The sequence below is a fragment of the Acanthopagrus latus genome, chromosome 18 (assembly GCF_904848185.1).
Source record: "Acanthopagrus latus isolate v.2019 chromosome 18, fAcaLat1.1, whole genome shotgun sequence".
In the NCBI taxonomy this organism is placed as follows: domain Eukaryota; kingdom Metazoa; phylum Chordata; class Actinopteri; order Spariformes; family Sparidae; genus Acanthopagrus; species Acanthopagrus latus.
Window position 1 is genome coordinate 11,106,757 of NC_051056.1, and position 20,220 is coordinate 11,126,976.

The window sequence follows — 20,220 nt, forward strand, 5'->3', positions numbered from 1 at the left end:
AGAAACACTTCACACCACTGATTGATCAGACAGAACTTCCACTTGTGTGACACGGAGCAGCCAGTTGTCACCTCATCTGCGCTCTGATGCAGGGTTTCCCAAACTCTCCCATGTTCCCTCTGCAGTTTTTCTTCCGCTGTATTCAGCCTTTTCTGAAATGAAGTCCGTCTTCCTGCCGTGACAAACATCCCTTCAGCATCCTTGTGGAGCCGAACACGATGCCGCAGCAGTTTCATGCGGTGTCGTCATGACAATCAGTTAAAAATCCCGCCTACGATGGAAAGCTAAACCAAGAGAGTTGAGCCAAGTTGCGACATGCAGTGGAGGTAACAGCTTCAGAAAGCTCCTCCCAACCCTCCTGCATACAATCATACTTTCAATCCCAAACCATGTTTCCCTTAACCTAACCAAGTGGTCAGTGGTTAAGATGTAACATCATAAAACTGATTTAGCGGTGATTGATTTTTGGAAGGCGCAGAACAATGATGGGGCGATGGATCTGATAAAGCTTCTATTTGCCAGTTATGAAATGTTGTTGCTGTTCAGTTTTGGGGACTAGCTGGTGCTGATGGATCTCTGGTGTTTGGTCATACAACAAAGCTGCCATGTCAAAACCTGGAGGCAACAGAAGCCACACGGCAGTTACTCGAGGTGGAGTCGCCGGGTCCCCCATAGCTTATATTTGCCTGTGGGTGCCATAATGATAATGACTCACTCTGTATATGACTGCTGTATACGTCACAATCCAGTCAAATTATCCTTGTCCTCCAAACATATTAGTCTCTGCGGCATTCAGATTGCACTTGTTCTGCTGACTTGGAAAAGGAGAGCATACAGCACTGTTTGCTCATGTTTTTAACTTTCAGCTGCCGTCCCTGTGTTTCTCTAGCAGAGAGGTTCAAACTACCAGGCCAGCCGGGTCCCTGCTTGACATAAAACTCAAAGGTTTTTCACCGCTTAGTGCTGAAATCTCTACAAAAGCTATTTTTCTGGTCGAATTCCAAAACCACAACAGGTTTTCCTCCATTGTACAGCCTCATATCAGAGCAGCGCTGAACACACTGTGCCCGTCATTCAGAGAGGAACTTGGCATTATGTATTACCTGCAGGGGCATCACACAGCTCGGTGGCAGAAATTCAGGCCCTTTAGGACACATAATAAAAGAGATCATTTGACTCTTGGATGCATAATACTGTCCCCTCGAGCACGTCCATGTCTGCGCTTACCATTCTGCACAACAAAAAGGAGAATAAGTCTGTGAAATTGAACTATTCTCTTGGAAACACTGCTAAAGATGCATTCAAAATGTGTCGACTCGTTGTTATGCCAGCATATTTACTAGACATACAAGACTCCATTTGTGTCTGAGCCGTGACAGACCTCAGAGTGTGAGGTGGGATTGAGGAAATGATTAATTTTTTGTCCTCAGCTCTACTACAACCCCTCCTTTCGCTCTTAACTCGCCTCCTCGTCAGCTTCCTTCAGTGCAACGTCCAGGCAGACAGCCGTCCAACCAGCCGAACACACATCGTTTCTCTCCAGGTAGATCCCAGCACTCTAAAGTTGAGCGGCGAAGACAGGCTGGAGGACAGGGAGGATGATGTAAAACAGTTATACGGTAGGGTGACAAAGTCTTGAGACAGCTTGTCAAAACACTTCTATTGTGCATTTGATTTGAATGTGCTACTATTTATTTTTTTCACAACAAATGCTTTTATCAGCTCAACAGGTCGAGTGAGAAGTTGACAGTGGTCTGCACAGCTTCACATGGCGGCCATTTCCCTCTGACATCCTGCGAAGGGTGGGCTGCATGAAAGCTGGGATGATGTTATGTCATGTAAATGTAGAAGGAAAAAAAAAAACTGAAATGACAAGGATTTGTCAGATTCCCCACTACGTTCATATGGCTTGCACTGTGGAAAAACAGAGGGAAATGGCAGCTGAAAGAATATGGTCTTCAAATAGCCTTCATTGTTCGGTGGGGTTGAGGTTGCACACACTTGCAGAGTCCATATGCATGTATATCCTCCACGTCCCAGTAAACATATGACCTATATAACATGACCTAAATGTATTACTGTGAGAGTGATAGAAAGTCAGCGTAAGGAGAGGGTGCATGGAGAGAAGGGAGAGCGGTGAAGGAGTGGCAGCATCCACATGCACCACGACTCCCTCGTCTCTTGTGCATTGTTGTTGTTGCTGTTGTAACTCCTTCCTCTGAAAGCTTGCATCTCCCTGCAGGCCTGGGATCAAATCTCCCCGAAGACCTGAGCTCTTCTGTCTTCATATCCTCAATAAACACAAACACAATCTGACTTCATGTTATTCCTGCAAGCTTACAGACAGCAATTTTGATTTGGCACGGAAGACTTACTTATCTTTGGAAACGTGTGAAAGCTGTGGCATTTGGTGATAGTCAAAGGGCTGTACTGGTGGTCCAGCGTGTTGTAGAAGAAACAAAGGCCCATTTTCTACGCCTAAGTTTACAGTATAGTGGCTGAAATGAGACGTTCAGGTCTAATAGGCAAGAGGCCGCAAACCATCAGTCCAAACATGAAAGAAGTTCTGTTGTGGCTACTTATTGATTCTGGAATGGGCATTAAAGCTATGGTAATCAATATTCTTTACATTAACAATGGGTCAAATGACTTACCTGTTAAGTGCTCATATTGACGAGCACAAAAGAATTATCACCCAATTCCGCTGTTTCCCCTGAGGTTTACATGTACCAGCATCTTTCAGGCTTATGCAGAACGCAACGTTACACAAAACAGATCAACCCACTGTACCTACAAAGCACCAGACAGCAGAAGTTAGCAACATAATGGAGCATTTAGAAGCTTAAAGGAGAACTTTGGTCGATTTAATCATGCAGCTTCATTGCTCAAGCTACCCTTGACTTGCCAGTACCGAAGACACAAACACATTTGGTCCAACCATTACAGGGCTCCGTGAATGGAGCATTAGCATTGACAGCTAACAGCATAGACATCTTAACATGCTCCACATCTCACCCCAAAAGTTATGCAACATCAGCAGACACCTTAAAACACAGCACTGTAGCGTGTATGACTCAAAATGAATTAAAAAGTAGTTAAAACAGTGTGTTTGTGCAAGTAGCTACATACCTGTTTGTTGACATCCATGTCTTCTGGAAGCTAGACCAAACTAGTCAATCCATCAAGTGCTTACTCCCTCACTGGCAGAGACAGAAACTATTTATTCCATTTTTGTTTTTCTGTTCATAATGTACATGTCCATGTTACAGCCTGTCATGAGCCATGAGCCTTACAATAGCCTGTTAAAACTGTTAAGCACACGCTTGATGGATTGACTAGTTTGGTCTAGCTACCCAAAGACACGGATGTCAACAAACTGTTATGTGGCTACTTGCACAAAAAAAAAGTTATGCTTAAAACACAGTGTAAAGTTCTGACCCCATGCTGTTAGCTGTCAATGCTAAGTTCTCCTTTAACAGCAGTTCTTGCCAATTCACTGTCTTAATATCCTTAAGTTACTTTACTAGTTAATCAAGCAGTTTGAGGGGCAATGTGTAAGAATGTTTGTTTAAAACGTTAAAAAAAATAACAAAAAATATTAACAGAATGTGATGACCCTGCTGGAAAAACCGGCATAGACCAGCACCAAAACAGAACATAATTGGTCTTCACCAGCAAGACAAGCATATGTTGTGTTTTGGTGAGCTAACGAGCTAGCAATAGCTTCAGTCATGGATAAATAAACATAATACAATTAGCAGCAGTTAGTGGTTACTCTGGTGATATGCTGCCTCTCTCTTTTTTTAATGTGTATGAATTTAACAGGTGGCCAGTTCTTAAATATTGCACCTTTAAAGCTGTACAAAACAAGACGGAGCCCACTTCCTCCTTAATGAGGTGGTTGCTCTTACAAAATAACATTCATGGTGCATTTTGGCTTAATGGAAATATGGTCTGGGGTGTTATACAGAACATTTTTAGTATAACTTCAACTGCTAAATTCTCACTGCCAATGTTTTTCAAGTGTTTCTTCAAGTGGTGGTCTGATCATAACAAAAGAGTGACAGACATGCTGCAGCTGATATATTAATTCACAACCATAAACTCTTTGCACTCCGGCGCTACTCTCAGAACTGTAGCTACCCTGTGCACAGACAGTGATGAGGAAGTGATTTCATATGACTGCTGTGAAAATCCTCTGCACCCCACCGCCTCAAATTAGATGGCGAGATTCAGGGTGTTCTATTTGTACAAGGAGATTGTGTTGACGTGTCTCCACCAACTCAGTTTTTCCAGATGGATGATCGGAACAAAGTGGATCTCCTGAAGAAAGACTATGCGAAGGAGAGAGAAGGAAATGTTGGGGAAAGAAAAGAGCTGACAGGGCTTTTCTCCAGGATCCGATACAGATGGAAAAGTCCTCAGATAGCAAACTGAACGAAGCTCTACCTGAGGGAAGGTGTTGAATGAGAAAAAGAAGGGCGCACAACTTTCACACAAGCGCCTGCAAATTAGCAGTGCACTTGGAGAGGAGTGGTTCAAATGTACAAATGTCTGACAAAATGCAGAAACTCTGGCAGCTTAGCTCAGAAGATGAGAGGAACTTAAGAAGATCCACGCAAATCCAGAAGATCCGATCCTCTCTGTTGGCATGAAAAGCCCTTGTGACCAAACTGTGAGAGAGACTAAGGAATGAGGCTGAGCAGGCGTCGGCTGTGACGCCACCGGAGGTCGCTCAGGAGAGGCCGTTAGACCTGAAGATGAGCTTCTGGCGTTGAAAGACCAAAACGTCAATGAGCCAGCAGCCTCGTATTGTTGATATTGATGCTGGCACAGTGCAGCATATAATCATCATCACCTTCATGTGTGGGTGCACTTTGCCCACTGGGGACAAACATGGATAAGATGATATATAAGATGGTGAATATGCTGTTGCATGGTAATAATGTTGACCACATTTTAAATATCAGGGTATAATATCGTTGAACCAGTGGTGGGAAGCTACGTTTTACTCATCTACTGTATTTAAGTACAGTGGAAAATAATACTTTTTACTTTACTGTATTTATATGTGACTAGTTTTAAGTAATATTTTAGATTCAGATTACTAATACAAAATATAATCAACTTACAAATTATGAGTCCTGCCCCCTTTGACTATTTTTATACTTTACCATAGGCTTTATTACTGAAAATCCACTCTCCACCACTCATGTCCATCATACCCATCTCCGTATGGGTAATGCATGTCTACATCGCTGTACTGATGTTTCCACCCATAAGTAAAAGTTCTGAGTGTTTCCACTGCTGCTTTGAAACCTTCTCCACTGTGAGCCCTGTGCTCTGCCCTGCCCATAGTTTCATTTCATTTTCTTGAATTTTTATCCTTTAAAATTATTTTTTCTCATTCTTATTCTTTTACACTAGTCTTGCCCTAGCGGCTGGCAACTTTGCAGTCCACTTACATTTTTCTTGCGCATGTGGGATATAAACTTTTGAAATGAATGAGACTTTGCATCTTAGCTATTGCATTACCCGTGATTTGATTACAGACTGCACTTTCAAAGCACCAAGTGAGGGCCGACACCAATCTAGTTTTCTTTGCCATTATTGTTATTAGTAGTAGTAATAGTATTGTGATCCTATATGGAATAAGTGGCTCATGTTATATTTAAAGACACCTTTCCTCTTCTGGCTCTACTACGATGTTTTTGAAGTATTCCTACAGACACTTGTTTAAATACATGAACACTCTGATGGGAATACTAGGTACAGGTCTTATGGTTATCAAATAAAAAAATCTGCAGTTTTTCTTTTTAAACACTAGATGGCATAAGTGAGACACCACTACATGACTGTTAGTATGATCAGTTTGCAGATTAAGTTACCTTGGTTTTATAGTTTATTATAACACTTTATGTCTTATATGAATGTAGACTGTCAAAGTTTAAACCAATCTTGTGACTTAAACTGAAGTATAACTATAACTAAATTTGTAAAGTGTGGTGTGTGAGGTGTTTTTTTCTTCTTTTTGCTGAAATGGACAAGTGATTTGGTTTTGCTGTGCATGTTATCAAGATGTATGACCTTGAACAAAATAAGGTGTTCCAAAAGTCTTTTTTAAGAAGCCACTTCTTTAGTTCCTTACAGTATTTCAAGATCTCTCATTAAAAGGGAATAGAAAACAGAGCAGGGACTTTTTGAGATGACTCTTAACCGCCAGTGCTGTAGATTTAAAAGCAGAGGACATGAGGATAAAGAGAAGACATGTGAACATAAAGGAAAGCTTGTCAAAGTCAGCAAGATATAGCTGTTATAACACACCAAAAAGCAGACTGTTAACCGTGATCAATGGCATGTGGTTAGCAGTTCTCAAGGCAACGCGCCAGCTATCCATCGAGGCCTCGGAGACAAACAGGAAGTAGAGTGAGAACTGAGAACAGCAACTGAAACCGAAACAGCAGTTAGTGCATTGGTTAAACTGAATGAGCCGTGTGTGTGTAACAAGGAGACATCTGCTCTGACAAAAAAGCTAAAACCACACAAACCCCTGCAGTCATTACATGCACTAACTTGCACACATCAGCAAGCCTTTGTGTCTTATCAAACCGGAGCTCTAACCCCCTTTTTCCAAGGACGGGCCGCACGTCCTTAATGTGGAGGACTTTGTTTTTACAGGACAGGTTCTTCCTCAACAGCAACAGATAAACAAGGTCTCTCAAAGGCCATAAAACTGGACTCTGATCTTTATGAGCATGCAAGATAAACTGTCTCTCTCTCTCTCTGTGTAATAAAACACATTGAACACCTTGGAATAAATACAAAAACAAGTCTTTATTCAGATTTACATGTTGATTCACATGTAGTATTTCATAACGTACTGACAATAAACTGTTGTGACATATTTGCAGTGAGAACCCAGTTGCGAGAAGCAAAGCACTGAAGTCTTTTATTGTTCTTTGAGCTGAATGGAAATATTGTCCTTTATGGTATGGAGACACACCCCAGCTTTAACATAACAGTGATTCACAGGAATCAAAACATGTAGGGCCACTTTCTGAGAACATCGTAACATCTCCCCTGACATCTAACATCTGACGACTTTCACTGCTGACTTCTGGCTGCTTTGACGTCCCTTTTATGCAAATAACAAAGGGGACATGGACTCCACTAATAAGTGCACTTTAGTTTTTCCTTGCTTGACCTCTTTGTAATAACATGGTCATGGTCTGATTATTAAGATTGTTCAGCTACAAATCTTGATCATCTATAAACTTTAGAACTTGTTGAGTTTAGGTCAACTAATGCTTCAATACTGAAACTTTTATTAAATTAAAAAGGCCTGACATGGATCACCCGGTTGAACACTTTAAAGTAATTAGGCACAAAAAAAAAAAAAGAACAGCATCTGATCAGATCATTACAACCACTGGGTTATTTTTCAATATCACTCAGAGAGGATGTGATCACTATGCAAACAAAAAACAGGCTCAAAAGGACAAACACATGGGTAAAAAAAGGCAGGTGTTGTTGACAAAACTATCAGCATATGATGCTTTAAATATTGCCAGTGTATTGCAGCCAGTTGTGAAGCATCATTAAATGTGACCACACGGAAACAGAAGCAAGTTTCTAACAATAGAAAAGGCACATGGAATAAACATTTGATAAAAGCAATGCCTAGTCCTCGTCCGAACCCCTTTTGATTTGATGAGAATCTTAAATAATTTCACCATGATAGTGATGTGCGTCCAGTGTATATCTCTCTAGTGCTTTGGTTCACAAAATCATGGCCGGTTCCTCTTTGTCCTATTGTTTTTCCTACAGGAACTTTTAGAGCTGTTCCCACTGGAGTTTGTTAAAGGCAAGCTGGGATTTTAGCCTGTGCTTTAGCCTGCTCGCTGTTTACTCAAGTAGCTTTCAGATCATCATAGTGCATAACTGAGGAGCCTCTGGGTTAGTTTTAATATGAACATATTATATATGGTCCTTTTAAAAAGGTACATTGTATCATCCTAAATACAAACAAATGTGATGTGTCTTCCATTTGCTGCCAACGTTCATTGTTCTGTGCACATATTTGTACTTTAAGGTGTCAAGAAAGATTTTGCATTCAAGACATCAAAATGAAGGCTAGAGGCTTCTGGGCTCTAGGCTAGGAAGAATGGAGAGGTGGACAAAATAATGAAAGGAGTTGACAAGTGTGCACTAAAGTCAGCTGAGAAATTTGAAGTTGGAGCCCAGAGATTAGACGGTACGAAAGTGACGTAAAAGTGTGACTTAAAAACATCTGAGCTCTCCTGGTATTGACATAGTCCCTCTGTGATGCATCTCAAAGCCAGACTTCCTTCCTCCTCATTATCAAAGTGAAACATTCACCTTTAATTTGCAGAATTAACTGGCTGACTAAAAATGAACCAGGTCAAGAATCATGGAAACACAACAAATGTTCACCACTTCTCCATTCCTCCATGCTGCACACTATCACAATGCCTGCTGTCTTGATCCAAACAGGGCCCGATACAATTCCTGAAAGCTACCTGAATGTCACACTCGCAGACTGAAGCACAGATAGTTTGAATCCAGCTGCACTCTAGCAAAAGGCACACATCTTCAATAAGGCTTTCTCTCTCTCACACATGCATCCACACACACACACACACACACACACACACACACACACACACACACACACACACACCAGTGCTGTCCGTAAGGTGCAGAAGCGGCTTGCAGGCACACATACATATGAGCTATGTACATTATTAACACCAGGAGAAGACATGAATACATTGTTCACAGTCTGTCAGTCTGTCTGTCAGTGAGTCTGTCGTTCTTCCAGTCTGTGTGTTGGTGGCTACATTGTCCTGAGGTCTCCAGACAGACGGACAGATACACACACACACACACACACACACACAGTCTCGCACGCACGCATGCACACACAGACGCACGCATGCACGCTTTCCACTGCAGGGCCAATCAGGGCTTCATAATGATTGTCATTATTAATCATGATGAAACAATAAGATAACAATAACAATAATTTGATTCTTTTTTGCTGCTAGTAAAAGTTGGTTTGCGATTTTCCATAGATTTTTGTGTTTACAATCTTTGTTCCAGCCATGTGTCCCAGCAACTGGTGTGATGTTTCGTGCTAACACTTCAGTGCACACTATTACACTCCTATTGTTAACTGGTAACGGGTTTTAATACTTAAAGCAACAAAATGTAATTTTTGCATAAAGATAATTGCTGAGTCTCCTTCCATCCAGCCATTTTTCCATCCATTATTACTGTAACCACTTATCCTTCGCAGGGTTGTCAATCCAAGCTAACATTGGGCAAGTGGCGGCGTACACCAGTCTCGTGCCGAGATCATCAAATACCAATCAAATATCAATGGTTCGGGTTTGACTCCAAAGACCTAACCACTGAATTTTGTAATTTCATGGCGGTTATTTGGAAAACAAGAATGAAATTAAAAAAACACCTTCCTTCCTTCAAGTGATGGTTTTAGATGATCAGAGACTGTGTGCTAAAAATTCCAACATGGTGGATAAACATGAGAACTCAGTTTCAAACCTACAGCTAGGCAATGGCCACTTAAAAAAAATATTATTAAAAAAATATATGCGTCTAGAGGCTGTGCAATATAAACATATTAAGAAATTTCCACAACCAAAGGCAAATTTTTCTTTCATGAGATAAAAGTAAAGGTGAGTGTCTTCCTTTTGGCATTGTGTATGCTAAAGTTTTAGCACAAAGCATCAGAGAAACGGATCTACCAGTGACACATGAATGATTATAGCGTGTCAACAGCCAGATGTAGTTAAAAACGGATGTGCAAACACACAGATTCCACATTTCTGCATACATGTCTGTCAGTGTGTACAGTCCACATGCTCTTGAATTTACAACCTGCACACGGATGGTCGGTGAGCCCTTGCAGACATGGGAAGATGACGATAAGATTCATATCACGCAGACAGATACAAATTAACTGGGCTTAAATGCTCACCAATCAGTGCACTAATATTGTTAACATCAGGCGCCAATTTCTCAAATTAAGAGGTAAAGTGAGAGAATTCATGGCCCAATTAGAAGCTATAATAAAATCAAAGATTTTGAAGCTCCACATGGCCCTGATGGAGAAAACAAACCAATCTGTCATTCCTATGCCCTGGAAGCAGTGATGATACTCCCTCAACTGAGGTCAGAGGTCAGGACGAAGTGACATCAGAGGTTTTCATAATGACACTTGCGCGCATCTCGTGGGTGTGGCTGGTGGCCGTGGACACAATAGAGTTCTGGCTGTAGGCCGGCATCCAGCCGTCAGTGTGGTAGCTGATGAGGGGCGCCGGGTCCCGCGTGCTGGTCACCCTGAAATTGGGCTTGTTCGCGGTGACGAAGGTGGCCATGCCGGGGAGAGAACATGTGGGAACCCTGAGAACTGACGTGCTGTAGTTCCGCCTCCAGACTTCAGTGACACCCTTAAGGTTGAAACAATGAAAAGGAGAAGAGGAAGGTCACATATCTGCGTAAGCACAGTTAGTTTCTAATGTCTGACGTATGCTGTGGCAAAATTGTGCTGGATTACAGCATAAAAACAACACCAGAAACACCACAGCCAAAATGACCAGAGCTGAATCTCTGTGACACAGTCCAAATATTTGTACATGATTTGCTGCACAGGATGTTGCTGGATGAAGTGCACCACATGTAAAACGTGTCTACAACACTCCATGTCAACTCAAACATTAAGAAATTACAACACACATTTTAAAACACTAATCTTACCGCTGATAAAATGGCGTATGTACCCGTGTTTGTGTGTGTGTGTGTGTGTGTGTGTGTGTGTGTGTGTGCGCGTGCATGCACATGCCGAGTACAATGTACTACAAGTGGCAACCTTAAATCAACTGTTAATGTTTGACAGCCACAGTTCCTGACAAGGCCCTCCCTTTTCTCAGTTTCTCGCAATATTACAGGAAGGAACACGCGCACACATGCGCACGCACAAACACACACACAAGCAGACACACACACACACCCTGTTTCAGCTGTAAGGTTGAAACAGGTAAAAACCTGTTTATCTGAAGATCGAGGCAGTTATTTACTCATTCATTACCATCTCCTCTGTGTTTAAGTGTTTATTATGTGAGACTCACCTCTTTGGCGTCTTCTATATCACTGTCTGTGTCGCTGCCTGAAGAAATAAACACACACATAAAGGAATTATTCATTAAATATTCAGGAAATAACAATTCTGCAACAAGTCTTCCTGAGATCATATACAATCAGGCAGAATGAATAAGAGAAAGGGAAGGATGTATAGAGCGACAGAAAGCAGAAGCGTTGAATCAAACCTTGATTTTTAACCACAACACAGCCATTTAACTATCTACACACAGCAGCACATTATCTTAAAGTAAGGCACGTAAAAGATTTAACTTAACGCCTGACTCTTTTAAATGATTGTAGCAACTGAGAAAGTTATTTCAAAAAGTTCCCTGTACAGATGGAATGACTAAAACTGGTTGAGCCAACTCTGCCTGAATGGCTGGTTGGGAAAGCGAGATGATCGAAACACAAAGAGAGGTGACACACAGAACTCAGGCCAGTAATTAAAGTTATGCAAGATGAAACTCTACGCATCACAAAATATTTAAGCATCACCGTGCTCAGTTTGAGCCTGTTAAGTTATTGATCTCTTCAAATTAAAATTACAGCTAATTAAACTACTGTTCACAGTCACGATCATCTATTGTTCAGCTGGTTTGTCCGCGTTGTTCCACACACAAGATCTGATAAGATCTGAGGACTGTGACACAGAAGATGATTTAATGGCAGATACAAAAAGTTCACAGGGTCAACATCTGAACCACAATTTGTTTCTGCTGGCTATTCAAAATGAACATCACTTATTCAGAAGAAGTGATTTGACAGCCAAATGAGTTTCCACACGTCGCTTTAACCGCATCCTAGAAAGTTGCTTCTTTGTATGCACGTCAGGTAACCACCACGTTGCTCTACGTAACTGTGGTCAAATCTGTGAGTCTGAAAAATATATATTCTCTGTAACGGACCTATTTATTCCCCTTCTCATAGCTAATGTGGTAAAACGTGATGTGTGTTTGTGTGCGTCGTCTCACCACAGCATGAAGACACGGGCGAGATTTGGAGCGGGTACGAGTGGGAGGAGCTCACAGTCTGCTCTTCGTTCTCAGTGGTCACCTCGATCGTCTGACAGACGAATGGCAGCTGCTCACTGGTGATCACATGGTCTTCTACTGAACTATGAATGGCTGGGAACAGGCAGACAGGGTATAATGTTCACATGGGTTTGACATTCACTCTCATGCAGTCAATGATTTATCGATAAAAAAAAGATTATCAAGTATGTGGCAAGATCTAGTAACACATCTACACGCTGCGACGAGATAAAGTTACGATCTTCTCTCCCTTCAGCACCTCAAAAATAAAAACTGTAGGTATTCATAAAATGTCAACTTGACCTGGTTGCATAGCAGAGCATTTAACTGGAATTATTCTCAAATGATGGAATTAAACTCTGACCAGTTAAGGAAAAAAGTTAATGCAGATAATGAACGTACCAGAAAGGGAGTTAGCTACTGTGTATCAAGTCATGTGGTCATCGAACTCAACAGGCAGAAAATAATCATAGAGGACTGTTGTAGTACCTGAGGCATGGTCCATTACTGTAAACTCTACTGGTTCCTGCTTGATCACTTCCTGTTTGGTCATTTCCTGTTTTGTGTAGTCAACAGGTCCAACATGAGCATCTAGAGGAGTCCCGTCTGGAGATGGAGAAGCTTCCTGACGGGAAAAAGAAAATGGCAAAGAAAAAGATCAGTGTTTGTGTCCAAAAAGAAGGGTGACTTTCATGTTGCAGACAACAATCTGTGTAAGCTGTATACATTGAGCAGAAAACAATACTCTAAACCATTTATATCACTTAAATACACACCAATACTCACTTGCCCATTTAAATACACTATCCTCAATGTAATCACTTCATTACTTTCTAATTTTACTAATGAGAAGCTCTAATAAGACAGCTGGGATGTTGTGCCGCAGCGCAGAGTGTTTCTCGGGTATTTAGCTTAACACGTGTATTTGTTAGGGAGGTTCATAAACAGCTTATTCCTAAGAACAGACCAGGGTACAATTCCGATATCTGGAGTATTCCAATAAAGTTAACACACAAATCAAAGTGACAAAAACGAATACTAAACTAAAGAGCCAAATATCAAACACACACTCAAAAAAAACGATGTGTACTTGATGATCTGAAGACTGAACAGATGTAATTTCTCATTACTTCTTAAATCAAGAAGGACAAAACTAGCGTTTCTGAAGGAATATACAGAGTAAGTGTAATTACTTAATTGTACTTAAGTGTATTTATAAAACAACAGTAAATGTTTTCTCTTCCTTTCTGTTGACTCCCAATATTTTACAGTTCCTTCGCAACAGGAGAGAGCAGCTACTGGTTCCACTGGTGCGTTGCTTGGACAGGCACCCAAATGGGGGGAGGGTTGTTTACTGCCTCTCCTTTCTGGGAAATGTCTGTGTCATGTGGGAACCAGAGCCAGATTAAATTGTTCATGTTAGATACTCTGCAAACCTGCCAGCTCACTGAGTAAGATTTCCAGAAATCTTCTGCTGTGCTTGGGCATGACATTTTTCACCTGATATTTTTTGTGATGCTTCACATTTGATTGCAATGACTGAGTGAGGTATCAGAAACACAATCTTCCTTTGTGGTGTTTTGCTGTTCTAAGCACTGCTGCAGAGCTAAAATAAGAAGTTGTATGTATTTTGTAAGGTTTTTGTGTTTCATACAGTATGTAAAAGGGCTTTTGCATGTTCATCTACCTCTTTAGTTCCCTTGGTCCTCCCCTCCTTGTCCGTCTTCTTCTTTCCTGAATGGACAAACAGACAGAAACACACACTTTACAGAAAATATCTGACAATTGTCATAATACAGTAAATATGACATTATAATTCAATCCCTAATTCAAAGCAAATCTAGAAAAATGATCTAACTCACCTTTCTTCAGGCTTCTCTCTGAGGTGGAGAGCATCTTGTAAACTCTGAAGGCATTCGTTCCCTTTTTGATGCTTTTGTCCTTCACCTCCTCGATGTCTGGCAGGCTGTTCATGGCACAGCGGAAGTTTGCCTTCCATGTCTTTGGGTCTGGACGGTCTACGCCTAGCTGGAATTTACCTACACATACACAGAAACAGAGAACCACAGATGATTGACCAAGTGATTATTTATCATTACAGATGGCCTATGACACAGAAATCATTGCTATGAAAAATAAGCCATATATTAAATGCTGCAAAATCTGTTAATATCTTCGTCATCCAACTACGTACTGCTAGTGTGTCATGTATACTCGTTTCCCCAGTAACCCCCCAAGATAACTGGCGGATAAAGTGACATTTCCCACTGACAATACCATTACTGCTTTCTATCTTTGTGGCTGTTATCTTTTTTCTGAACCTGGTGATGTCCTCCTGATAAGAACTTTTGGCTGATTTTCAAACACTTTCCTCTTTACTGATGCAGCAAGAAGTCATTGGACTTACTATTACTCTGTGTTTATTATAACTGTGCACTTCCTAACAAAGACCCTCCAAAGCAGCGGTCCTCAATAGGCGGCCCCCGGGCCGCATCTGGCCCGCCGGCCTCCTATTTGTGACCCCTGAACTATCATTCCCTCGCCATGTGTTTTGGTTGGGTAGGCACACGTATACCGGGTTTTGTCTCCATGCCAACGATACACAGACAACATGTTACTGGGTCAGTCACTGCTGTGAGCGCAATTTTTCACTTTATCTTTCTTTTTTGGAGCAGTTCGCATATTGACATCTTGCCGGCTGTAGGAGCCAAGATTGCATGAAAATGGCGTATTCCAAGTTCACTGCTAAAAGAAAAGTGGACAGTGAAAATCAACAATTCGAGGAAGAATGGTCTGAAAAATATGCATTCATTCTCCCTTCAACCAGCACAAGACCCATGTGCTTAATATGCCAGTTTGAGATGAAGCATAGGAAGTTTGAAGAGACATTTCCTCAAAATTCAGAGGTAAGAACAACAAAAATGAATGCTCTGAAATCGTCATATCAAGCTGCAACAGTGTTCTTGTCACATCTATGACACAACAACAAAAAGTGCTCACTTAGAAATGTGTTTTTGTTAGTTCCTATTTTTGTTGTTGATTTGAATGAAATGGACATTCAGTTCATTTATATATTTATATATTTTATACAGTATTACTGCATGTGGCCTGACCGACTTCCATACATGGACCTTTGAGTCTTTATGGCCCTTTAAGATTTGTATTTGAGTACCCCTGCTCTAAAGAAATCTCTGTGTGGCATGTCGGAATACAGGCACGCTTGATTATTCTGATTTCTTACTTTCATGCTAATCGAAAGATTCTTCAATTTGAGACAGAAAACTTCTGAAGTGCCAGCTAGGCATAAAAATGAAAACCACTGAAAAGGGGAAGCAGATGGTGGGCAGTGTAGGTGTATTGTGTATTACCAGTATGTATGGCCCATCTCATGAAGAGCGGAGCATCTTTCTCCAGGTCCCAGCCATGGCGTGCAGCATGCATCCACGGGATCTGGAAGATCCTCTTTTCCTAAAGATGTTTATATTTTATCAGTTTTGCAACAATAACAGCAGCGTAGATGTGTGTGTGTGAGGATACATCAGCGCACACTTACTTTGTTAACCCATTTGAGACCTGGTATTTGGCATGAGTTGATCTGTTCCTCCAGCCACGGACGCATCCTCATTCGCTCTACTGGCATTTTGTCCTGCGTGCACACATAAATACACACATGTTATAGAAAGAAACATCTGTGTGTATGATGGCTGCTAACATTTAAATTCAAAAGACTTCAAGAGGATTAGTTCTATATAGCGAAGCACCGATCCAAATTTTTTCACTTTCGATCCCGATACCTGAATTTGGATATCTGCCGATACTGATACTATTCTGATACCAGAGCTGATAGCTGAGGCTGAACTGAACTCCTCTCTACAGGCAAGTATGGTATGTACATCTGTATGCATGTATGTCCCAAAAGGCAAATTGAGGTAAGTATAAGGTCAGAAAAGGAGGACAGGAAAACAGGAAATCCTGTTCACAGGAAAAATCCCATACTGAAAAAAAAATATGCAACTGTAAGGGTTTCAAGGCTTTTTCAAATGTTTAATTGTGTTAGCGGTGTTGTACGTTGCGAGGGATCTTACGCCTCTCTGAATAACGAATAACGTGGAATGGTTTCCTGAATGGGGGCATGTCTCATAACTCTGTGTCTCATTGAACCACGCCTCCGTTCAGGAAATCCATTCCACAGTTTGCAGCCAGCTAGCAGACTAGCCAGCAGGAATCACTTGTGGAGTCATTTCAGCAACATTAAAGCACATTGGAAATTTACAATCTGTGAATTACACAGGTACTGGACCCGATACCAATACTGGATCGGATCAGCCACATCCCTAGTTCTGTATTTAACAGACCCTGACTGATTCTTTATTTGGGGGGGCTGACGTCGATACTGCTATTAAGGAGTAAAACTTCTGATTTTGCTATATCAGCCGATAACCACATTACTGGAAAGATCCCTCAAATTTGGCAATCAAACATTAGTAAGAAACATGTGTAACAAAGGCTGGATAATACACTTTACTATCTACAATGACAGTACAGACACAGTAAACTTAAATGGGAATTTATTCCACCCATTGCATTGACAATCTCTAAACATCAGCGCATATTGGGTGACATAACACAGACAATTACTTATCAGCCAACCGATCTATCAGTCTGGTTGAGTTGTAAGTTGCAAGTTGTTATACGTTGTAATTAACACTGTGCCTTAAGCTTCTGATGTGAGGGGAAACCCGGCAGGCAACAACACAAATATCCAAACACAGTAGCACAAGTGAGAGCAAGCAACTACTTAAGATTTCTTTCATACAATCAATCTTGTGTAAAACAAAAGGAGACTGTTGAATCCATTCTGTCTGTGGTTGTAAAGATAAAATTCAGATAAGAGTCAGTTTACTGTTTCACTTTACAATCTGCGTACAAGAACAGGCATCATAAATTACTGCTCACAAATTAATCTGTCTGTAACTGCAGCCACTTAGTCCAGTCACATCCACAACCCCATACTGGCCTTCTTTGTCACATTAAGTTAAACCTTAAACACAATATTTCAGCAGAAAAGACAACAAGGTATACAACAGAATAAAGAACTCAAAGAAGATACTGAATACATGAGTAATTTTTCTACTCAGGTGTGAGCAATCTTCACCCACCCCCACCCCACACATTTGATTTAAGAGCAGGGTTATGATCCCTGCAGTCCGATGTGACCAAAGTCCGGTGGGCAACATCAGCCGGCCAGTGAGCCTGACACTCCCCATGCTTGCCAGAGTGAGCCAACACACTGCTTGCCTGACGTGAGAGCCAGCTCCCTAACAGGTCAAACAGGGTGACATGGCACTGCATCAAATACAAAATATTATCCCATATGAGCCACACTGTTGAAACTTCCAGCTGCATCCGGCTTACTGCTCGCTGGAACACAGCATTCAAACACACACAGGCTGCCCGAGCAGAGTATCATACGCTTTATATTACTGAGGCCAACATTTGATTTCTAATGGTTTATTTGTGTGGTAGTTCAACATTTAAAATCTAAAGTTTTGATGGCTGTGGAGACATTAGTAATTAGATTCAGGGTTGAAAAGCAAAAAAATGCTAGAAAATCATGTGGCGTAGGCTTGTAACTAGTTTCAGACCAGCGCTGACAGTTATAATAGTGTGTGGCAATGTGCTTTTTTCCTGGTTGCACAATGAGGGACATTTATGATCCTAAAAAAAAGAAGCAAATTTCAGGCTGTATGATTAAAATGAATAATTAACAACATTTACAATGTCTGCCTTACTGAACCCATCATTATACATGTAACTCACAAGGGTCTAATAGTACATTTGTGGTTAAACGTGATATTTTGAGCATGATAGTAAGGATCGTTTTGACATGACTTCTTACTGACAACTATTCAAATATATCTTATTTCTTAAAATGTCTACATTGCTAAATTGCTAAATATAACAAGTTAGCTGTAATTTACTTAAAATAACAGTGCTCTGATGCACTAACACAGACACGGAGGCCTGAATAAAACGTCAATATTGTTCACAAGTCAGTGTGTCGCCCCACACACACAAATACAGTTGCACCTATACTTTAAACTTTATTTATCTCCTCACCTCAAGCTAACAAATGCTATCCCTCTGTAACTGGCTCCACATGATAGAAAAACAACTTCTAGCCACAGATCTGACCTTAAGTAACGTTTAATGTCAGCAACAGGTTTATTTGGGATTAAAGTTTGATGTAGCAACAGGGGTCAACTCGAGTTAACCGCGAGTCTGTTTATCTGCCGTCTGCCAGCGTGCTGACCCAAAAGCAACCGAGTCAAAAGTGAAAATAAATGCGATAGCTAGTCAACAAACGCGGAGACAAACTGTAGTCCTACTTTCACTTACACACAGCGAGCTAGCAGGGATCCGTCATGTCGTCCTGTGGGAAGTCTGGGCGCTGCGAGCAGCAAGTCAACAAGGTTCATATGCGGAAATCAAACGTTACCTGCTCAGTTTGGACGGCCTGTAGCGTCAACGGTCCTGCTGTCAGAGTGACAAGCGCGGCTCAAGTTGGACAAGTTGATTTGTTTGCGGTTTAAAGTGGAAAAGGGAAAGTGTGGCCGTCGTTTATTTCTGTTTCTGTGTCCAGACCGAAAGCAAAACAACGGCTGACTCGGGAAGTGGGGGCTCGAGCTGGAAATCCCCCTCCTGCGCTCGTGCTCTCGCTTTGGGTCGGTCTCGAGCGCCGTCGCGGAAGTCTCTTGGCTGCGTGCGCGCTCCCCTGGACACAATACGATGCGAAGAGGGCTCACTCTGCTGCTATTTCTCGGTACTACGAAGACCGACACCAACAACCTCCCACGTCATTCCATCAGTACGTTAATAAACCCATTGAATATCGTTGAAAATGCACCAGTATTACCAACACTGTTTTATCTGCAGTGCCTGGAGGGATGTTAAAATGGTAAAAAAAAACAAAACAAAAAAACAAACAAACAACCTATTACTTCTATGACTCTATGTTACACTTGGGGCTCTCAGTACTCTGACTTTGTCATACCAAAATAAAACGATACACAGGTTTCAATTTAAAATGTATAAAGAAATCTAAGGTTACAGTAAATGTTGATAAAACAAGGTCTCGTCAGTCACACAATATTTCAGTGCAACCTCCTGAGTTTGTACGTTTTTTCATTAAATACGCTTGTTTCCTGTCATTTAAAAGCTAATTATTCCCATGTATTCAGTCTTACATACCCTCAGAGCTTATAACGTGACGTGAGTACAAAATGTGTTCTATTAAATGTTTAATATATTCACTTTTTTACACAACTTAACATGTACTCCTTTAGAATTTCTTACCATAATGCAACTTGTGTCATTAGCCTTAGATAAATAAAGTAAGACATTTGGACATAACACAACGACGATCTGACAGTGTTGACTGAGTGAGTCCAACAATTTCACCACTAGAGTCAACTTCAGCTATCCACGAGTGTGCAAATACTGTGATTTCCCTTTTTGATTTTCTTCCCCAGAACTCTGGCAGTAAGGCTGAGACATAGATTGTAGTTCCCACCCCTACATAGCTAAAATACCGTGGTCAAACATTGCATTAAAAAATCTTCAGAGTGTGAACCACACTAGAGAACATACGGTAGCCCAGGTGGTACTGCAGAGCAGCACGTGGCGAAAACGAACCTTTTACGCCACGTCTGAATCTCTTTCCTCAAAAACATAGACGATCTTTGAGCAGGATTTCATTTTCACTTCCTCTATCGTCTCCTTCTCCTTCTCCTCCACCTCCCCCCAGTCCTTCACCCGTTTCTGCACAGTTGATGCTGGAAACGAAACCAGAAACTTTGAGCAACTGCCTGTATGTGTGTGTTTATCATCCCACCTGCAGTCATTTGAAAACTGCAGATGGTCACTTCATTTGCCTGTGCTGCACTGTTGTCCTGGAAGTTATGGGTGTACATGTGGATTGTGGTTTTTAAAGAGTTTCAATCAT

The 20,220-nt window shown here is 41.3% G+C and overlaps 1 protein-coding gene across 2 annotated transcripts; it reads right to left on the reverse strand.

The window, feature by feature from the left end:
- Window positions 1–6,814: 6,814 nt before the first annotated feature.
- On the reverse strand, window positions 6,815–18,947 carry irf2 (interferon regulatory factor 2). 2 transcript variants are annotated; one of them, XM_037077150.1, is made up of 9 exons: window positions 18,715–18,947; window positions 15,769–15,861; window positions 15,584–15,683; window positions 14,078–14,254; window positions 13,903–13,949; window positions 12,705–12,840; window positions 12,156–12,308; window positions 11,172–11,209; window positions 6,815–10,493 (listed from the first exon to the last, which is right to left on the reverse strand). In XM_037077150.1, the coding sequence occupies exons 2-9, from the start codon at window positions 15,853–15,855 to the stop codon at window positions 10,224–10,226; spliced, it is 1,008 nt and encodes a 335-aa protein (XP_036933045.1). In that variant the 5' UTR covers window positions 15,856–15,861; window positions 18,715–18,947; the 3' UTR covers window positions 6,815–10,223. The 2 variants fall into 2 exon arrangements, with proteins under 2 accessions (XP_036933045.1, XP_036933046.1); XM_037077151.1 differs by having other exon boundaries at window positions 18,615–18,947.
- Between the last annotated feature and the right edge of the window lie 1,273 nt (window positions 18,948–20,220).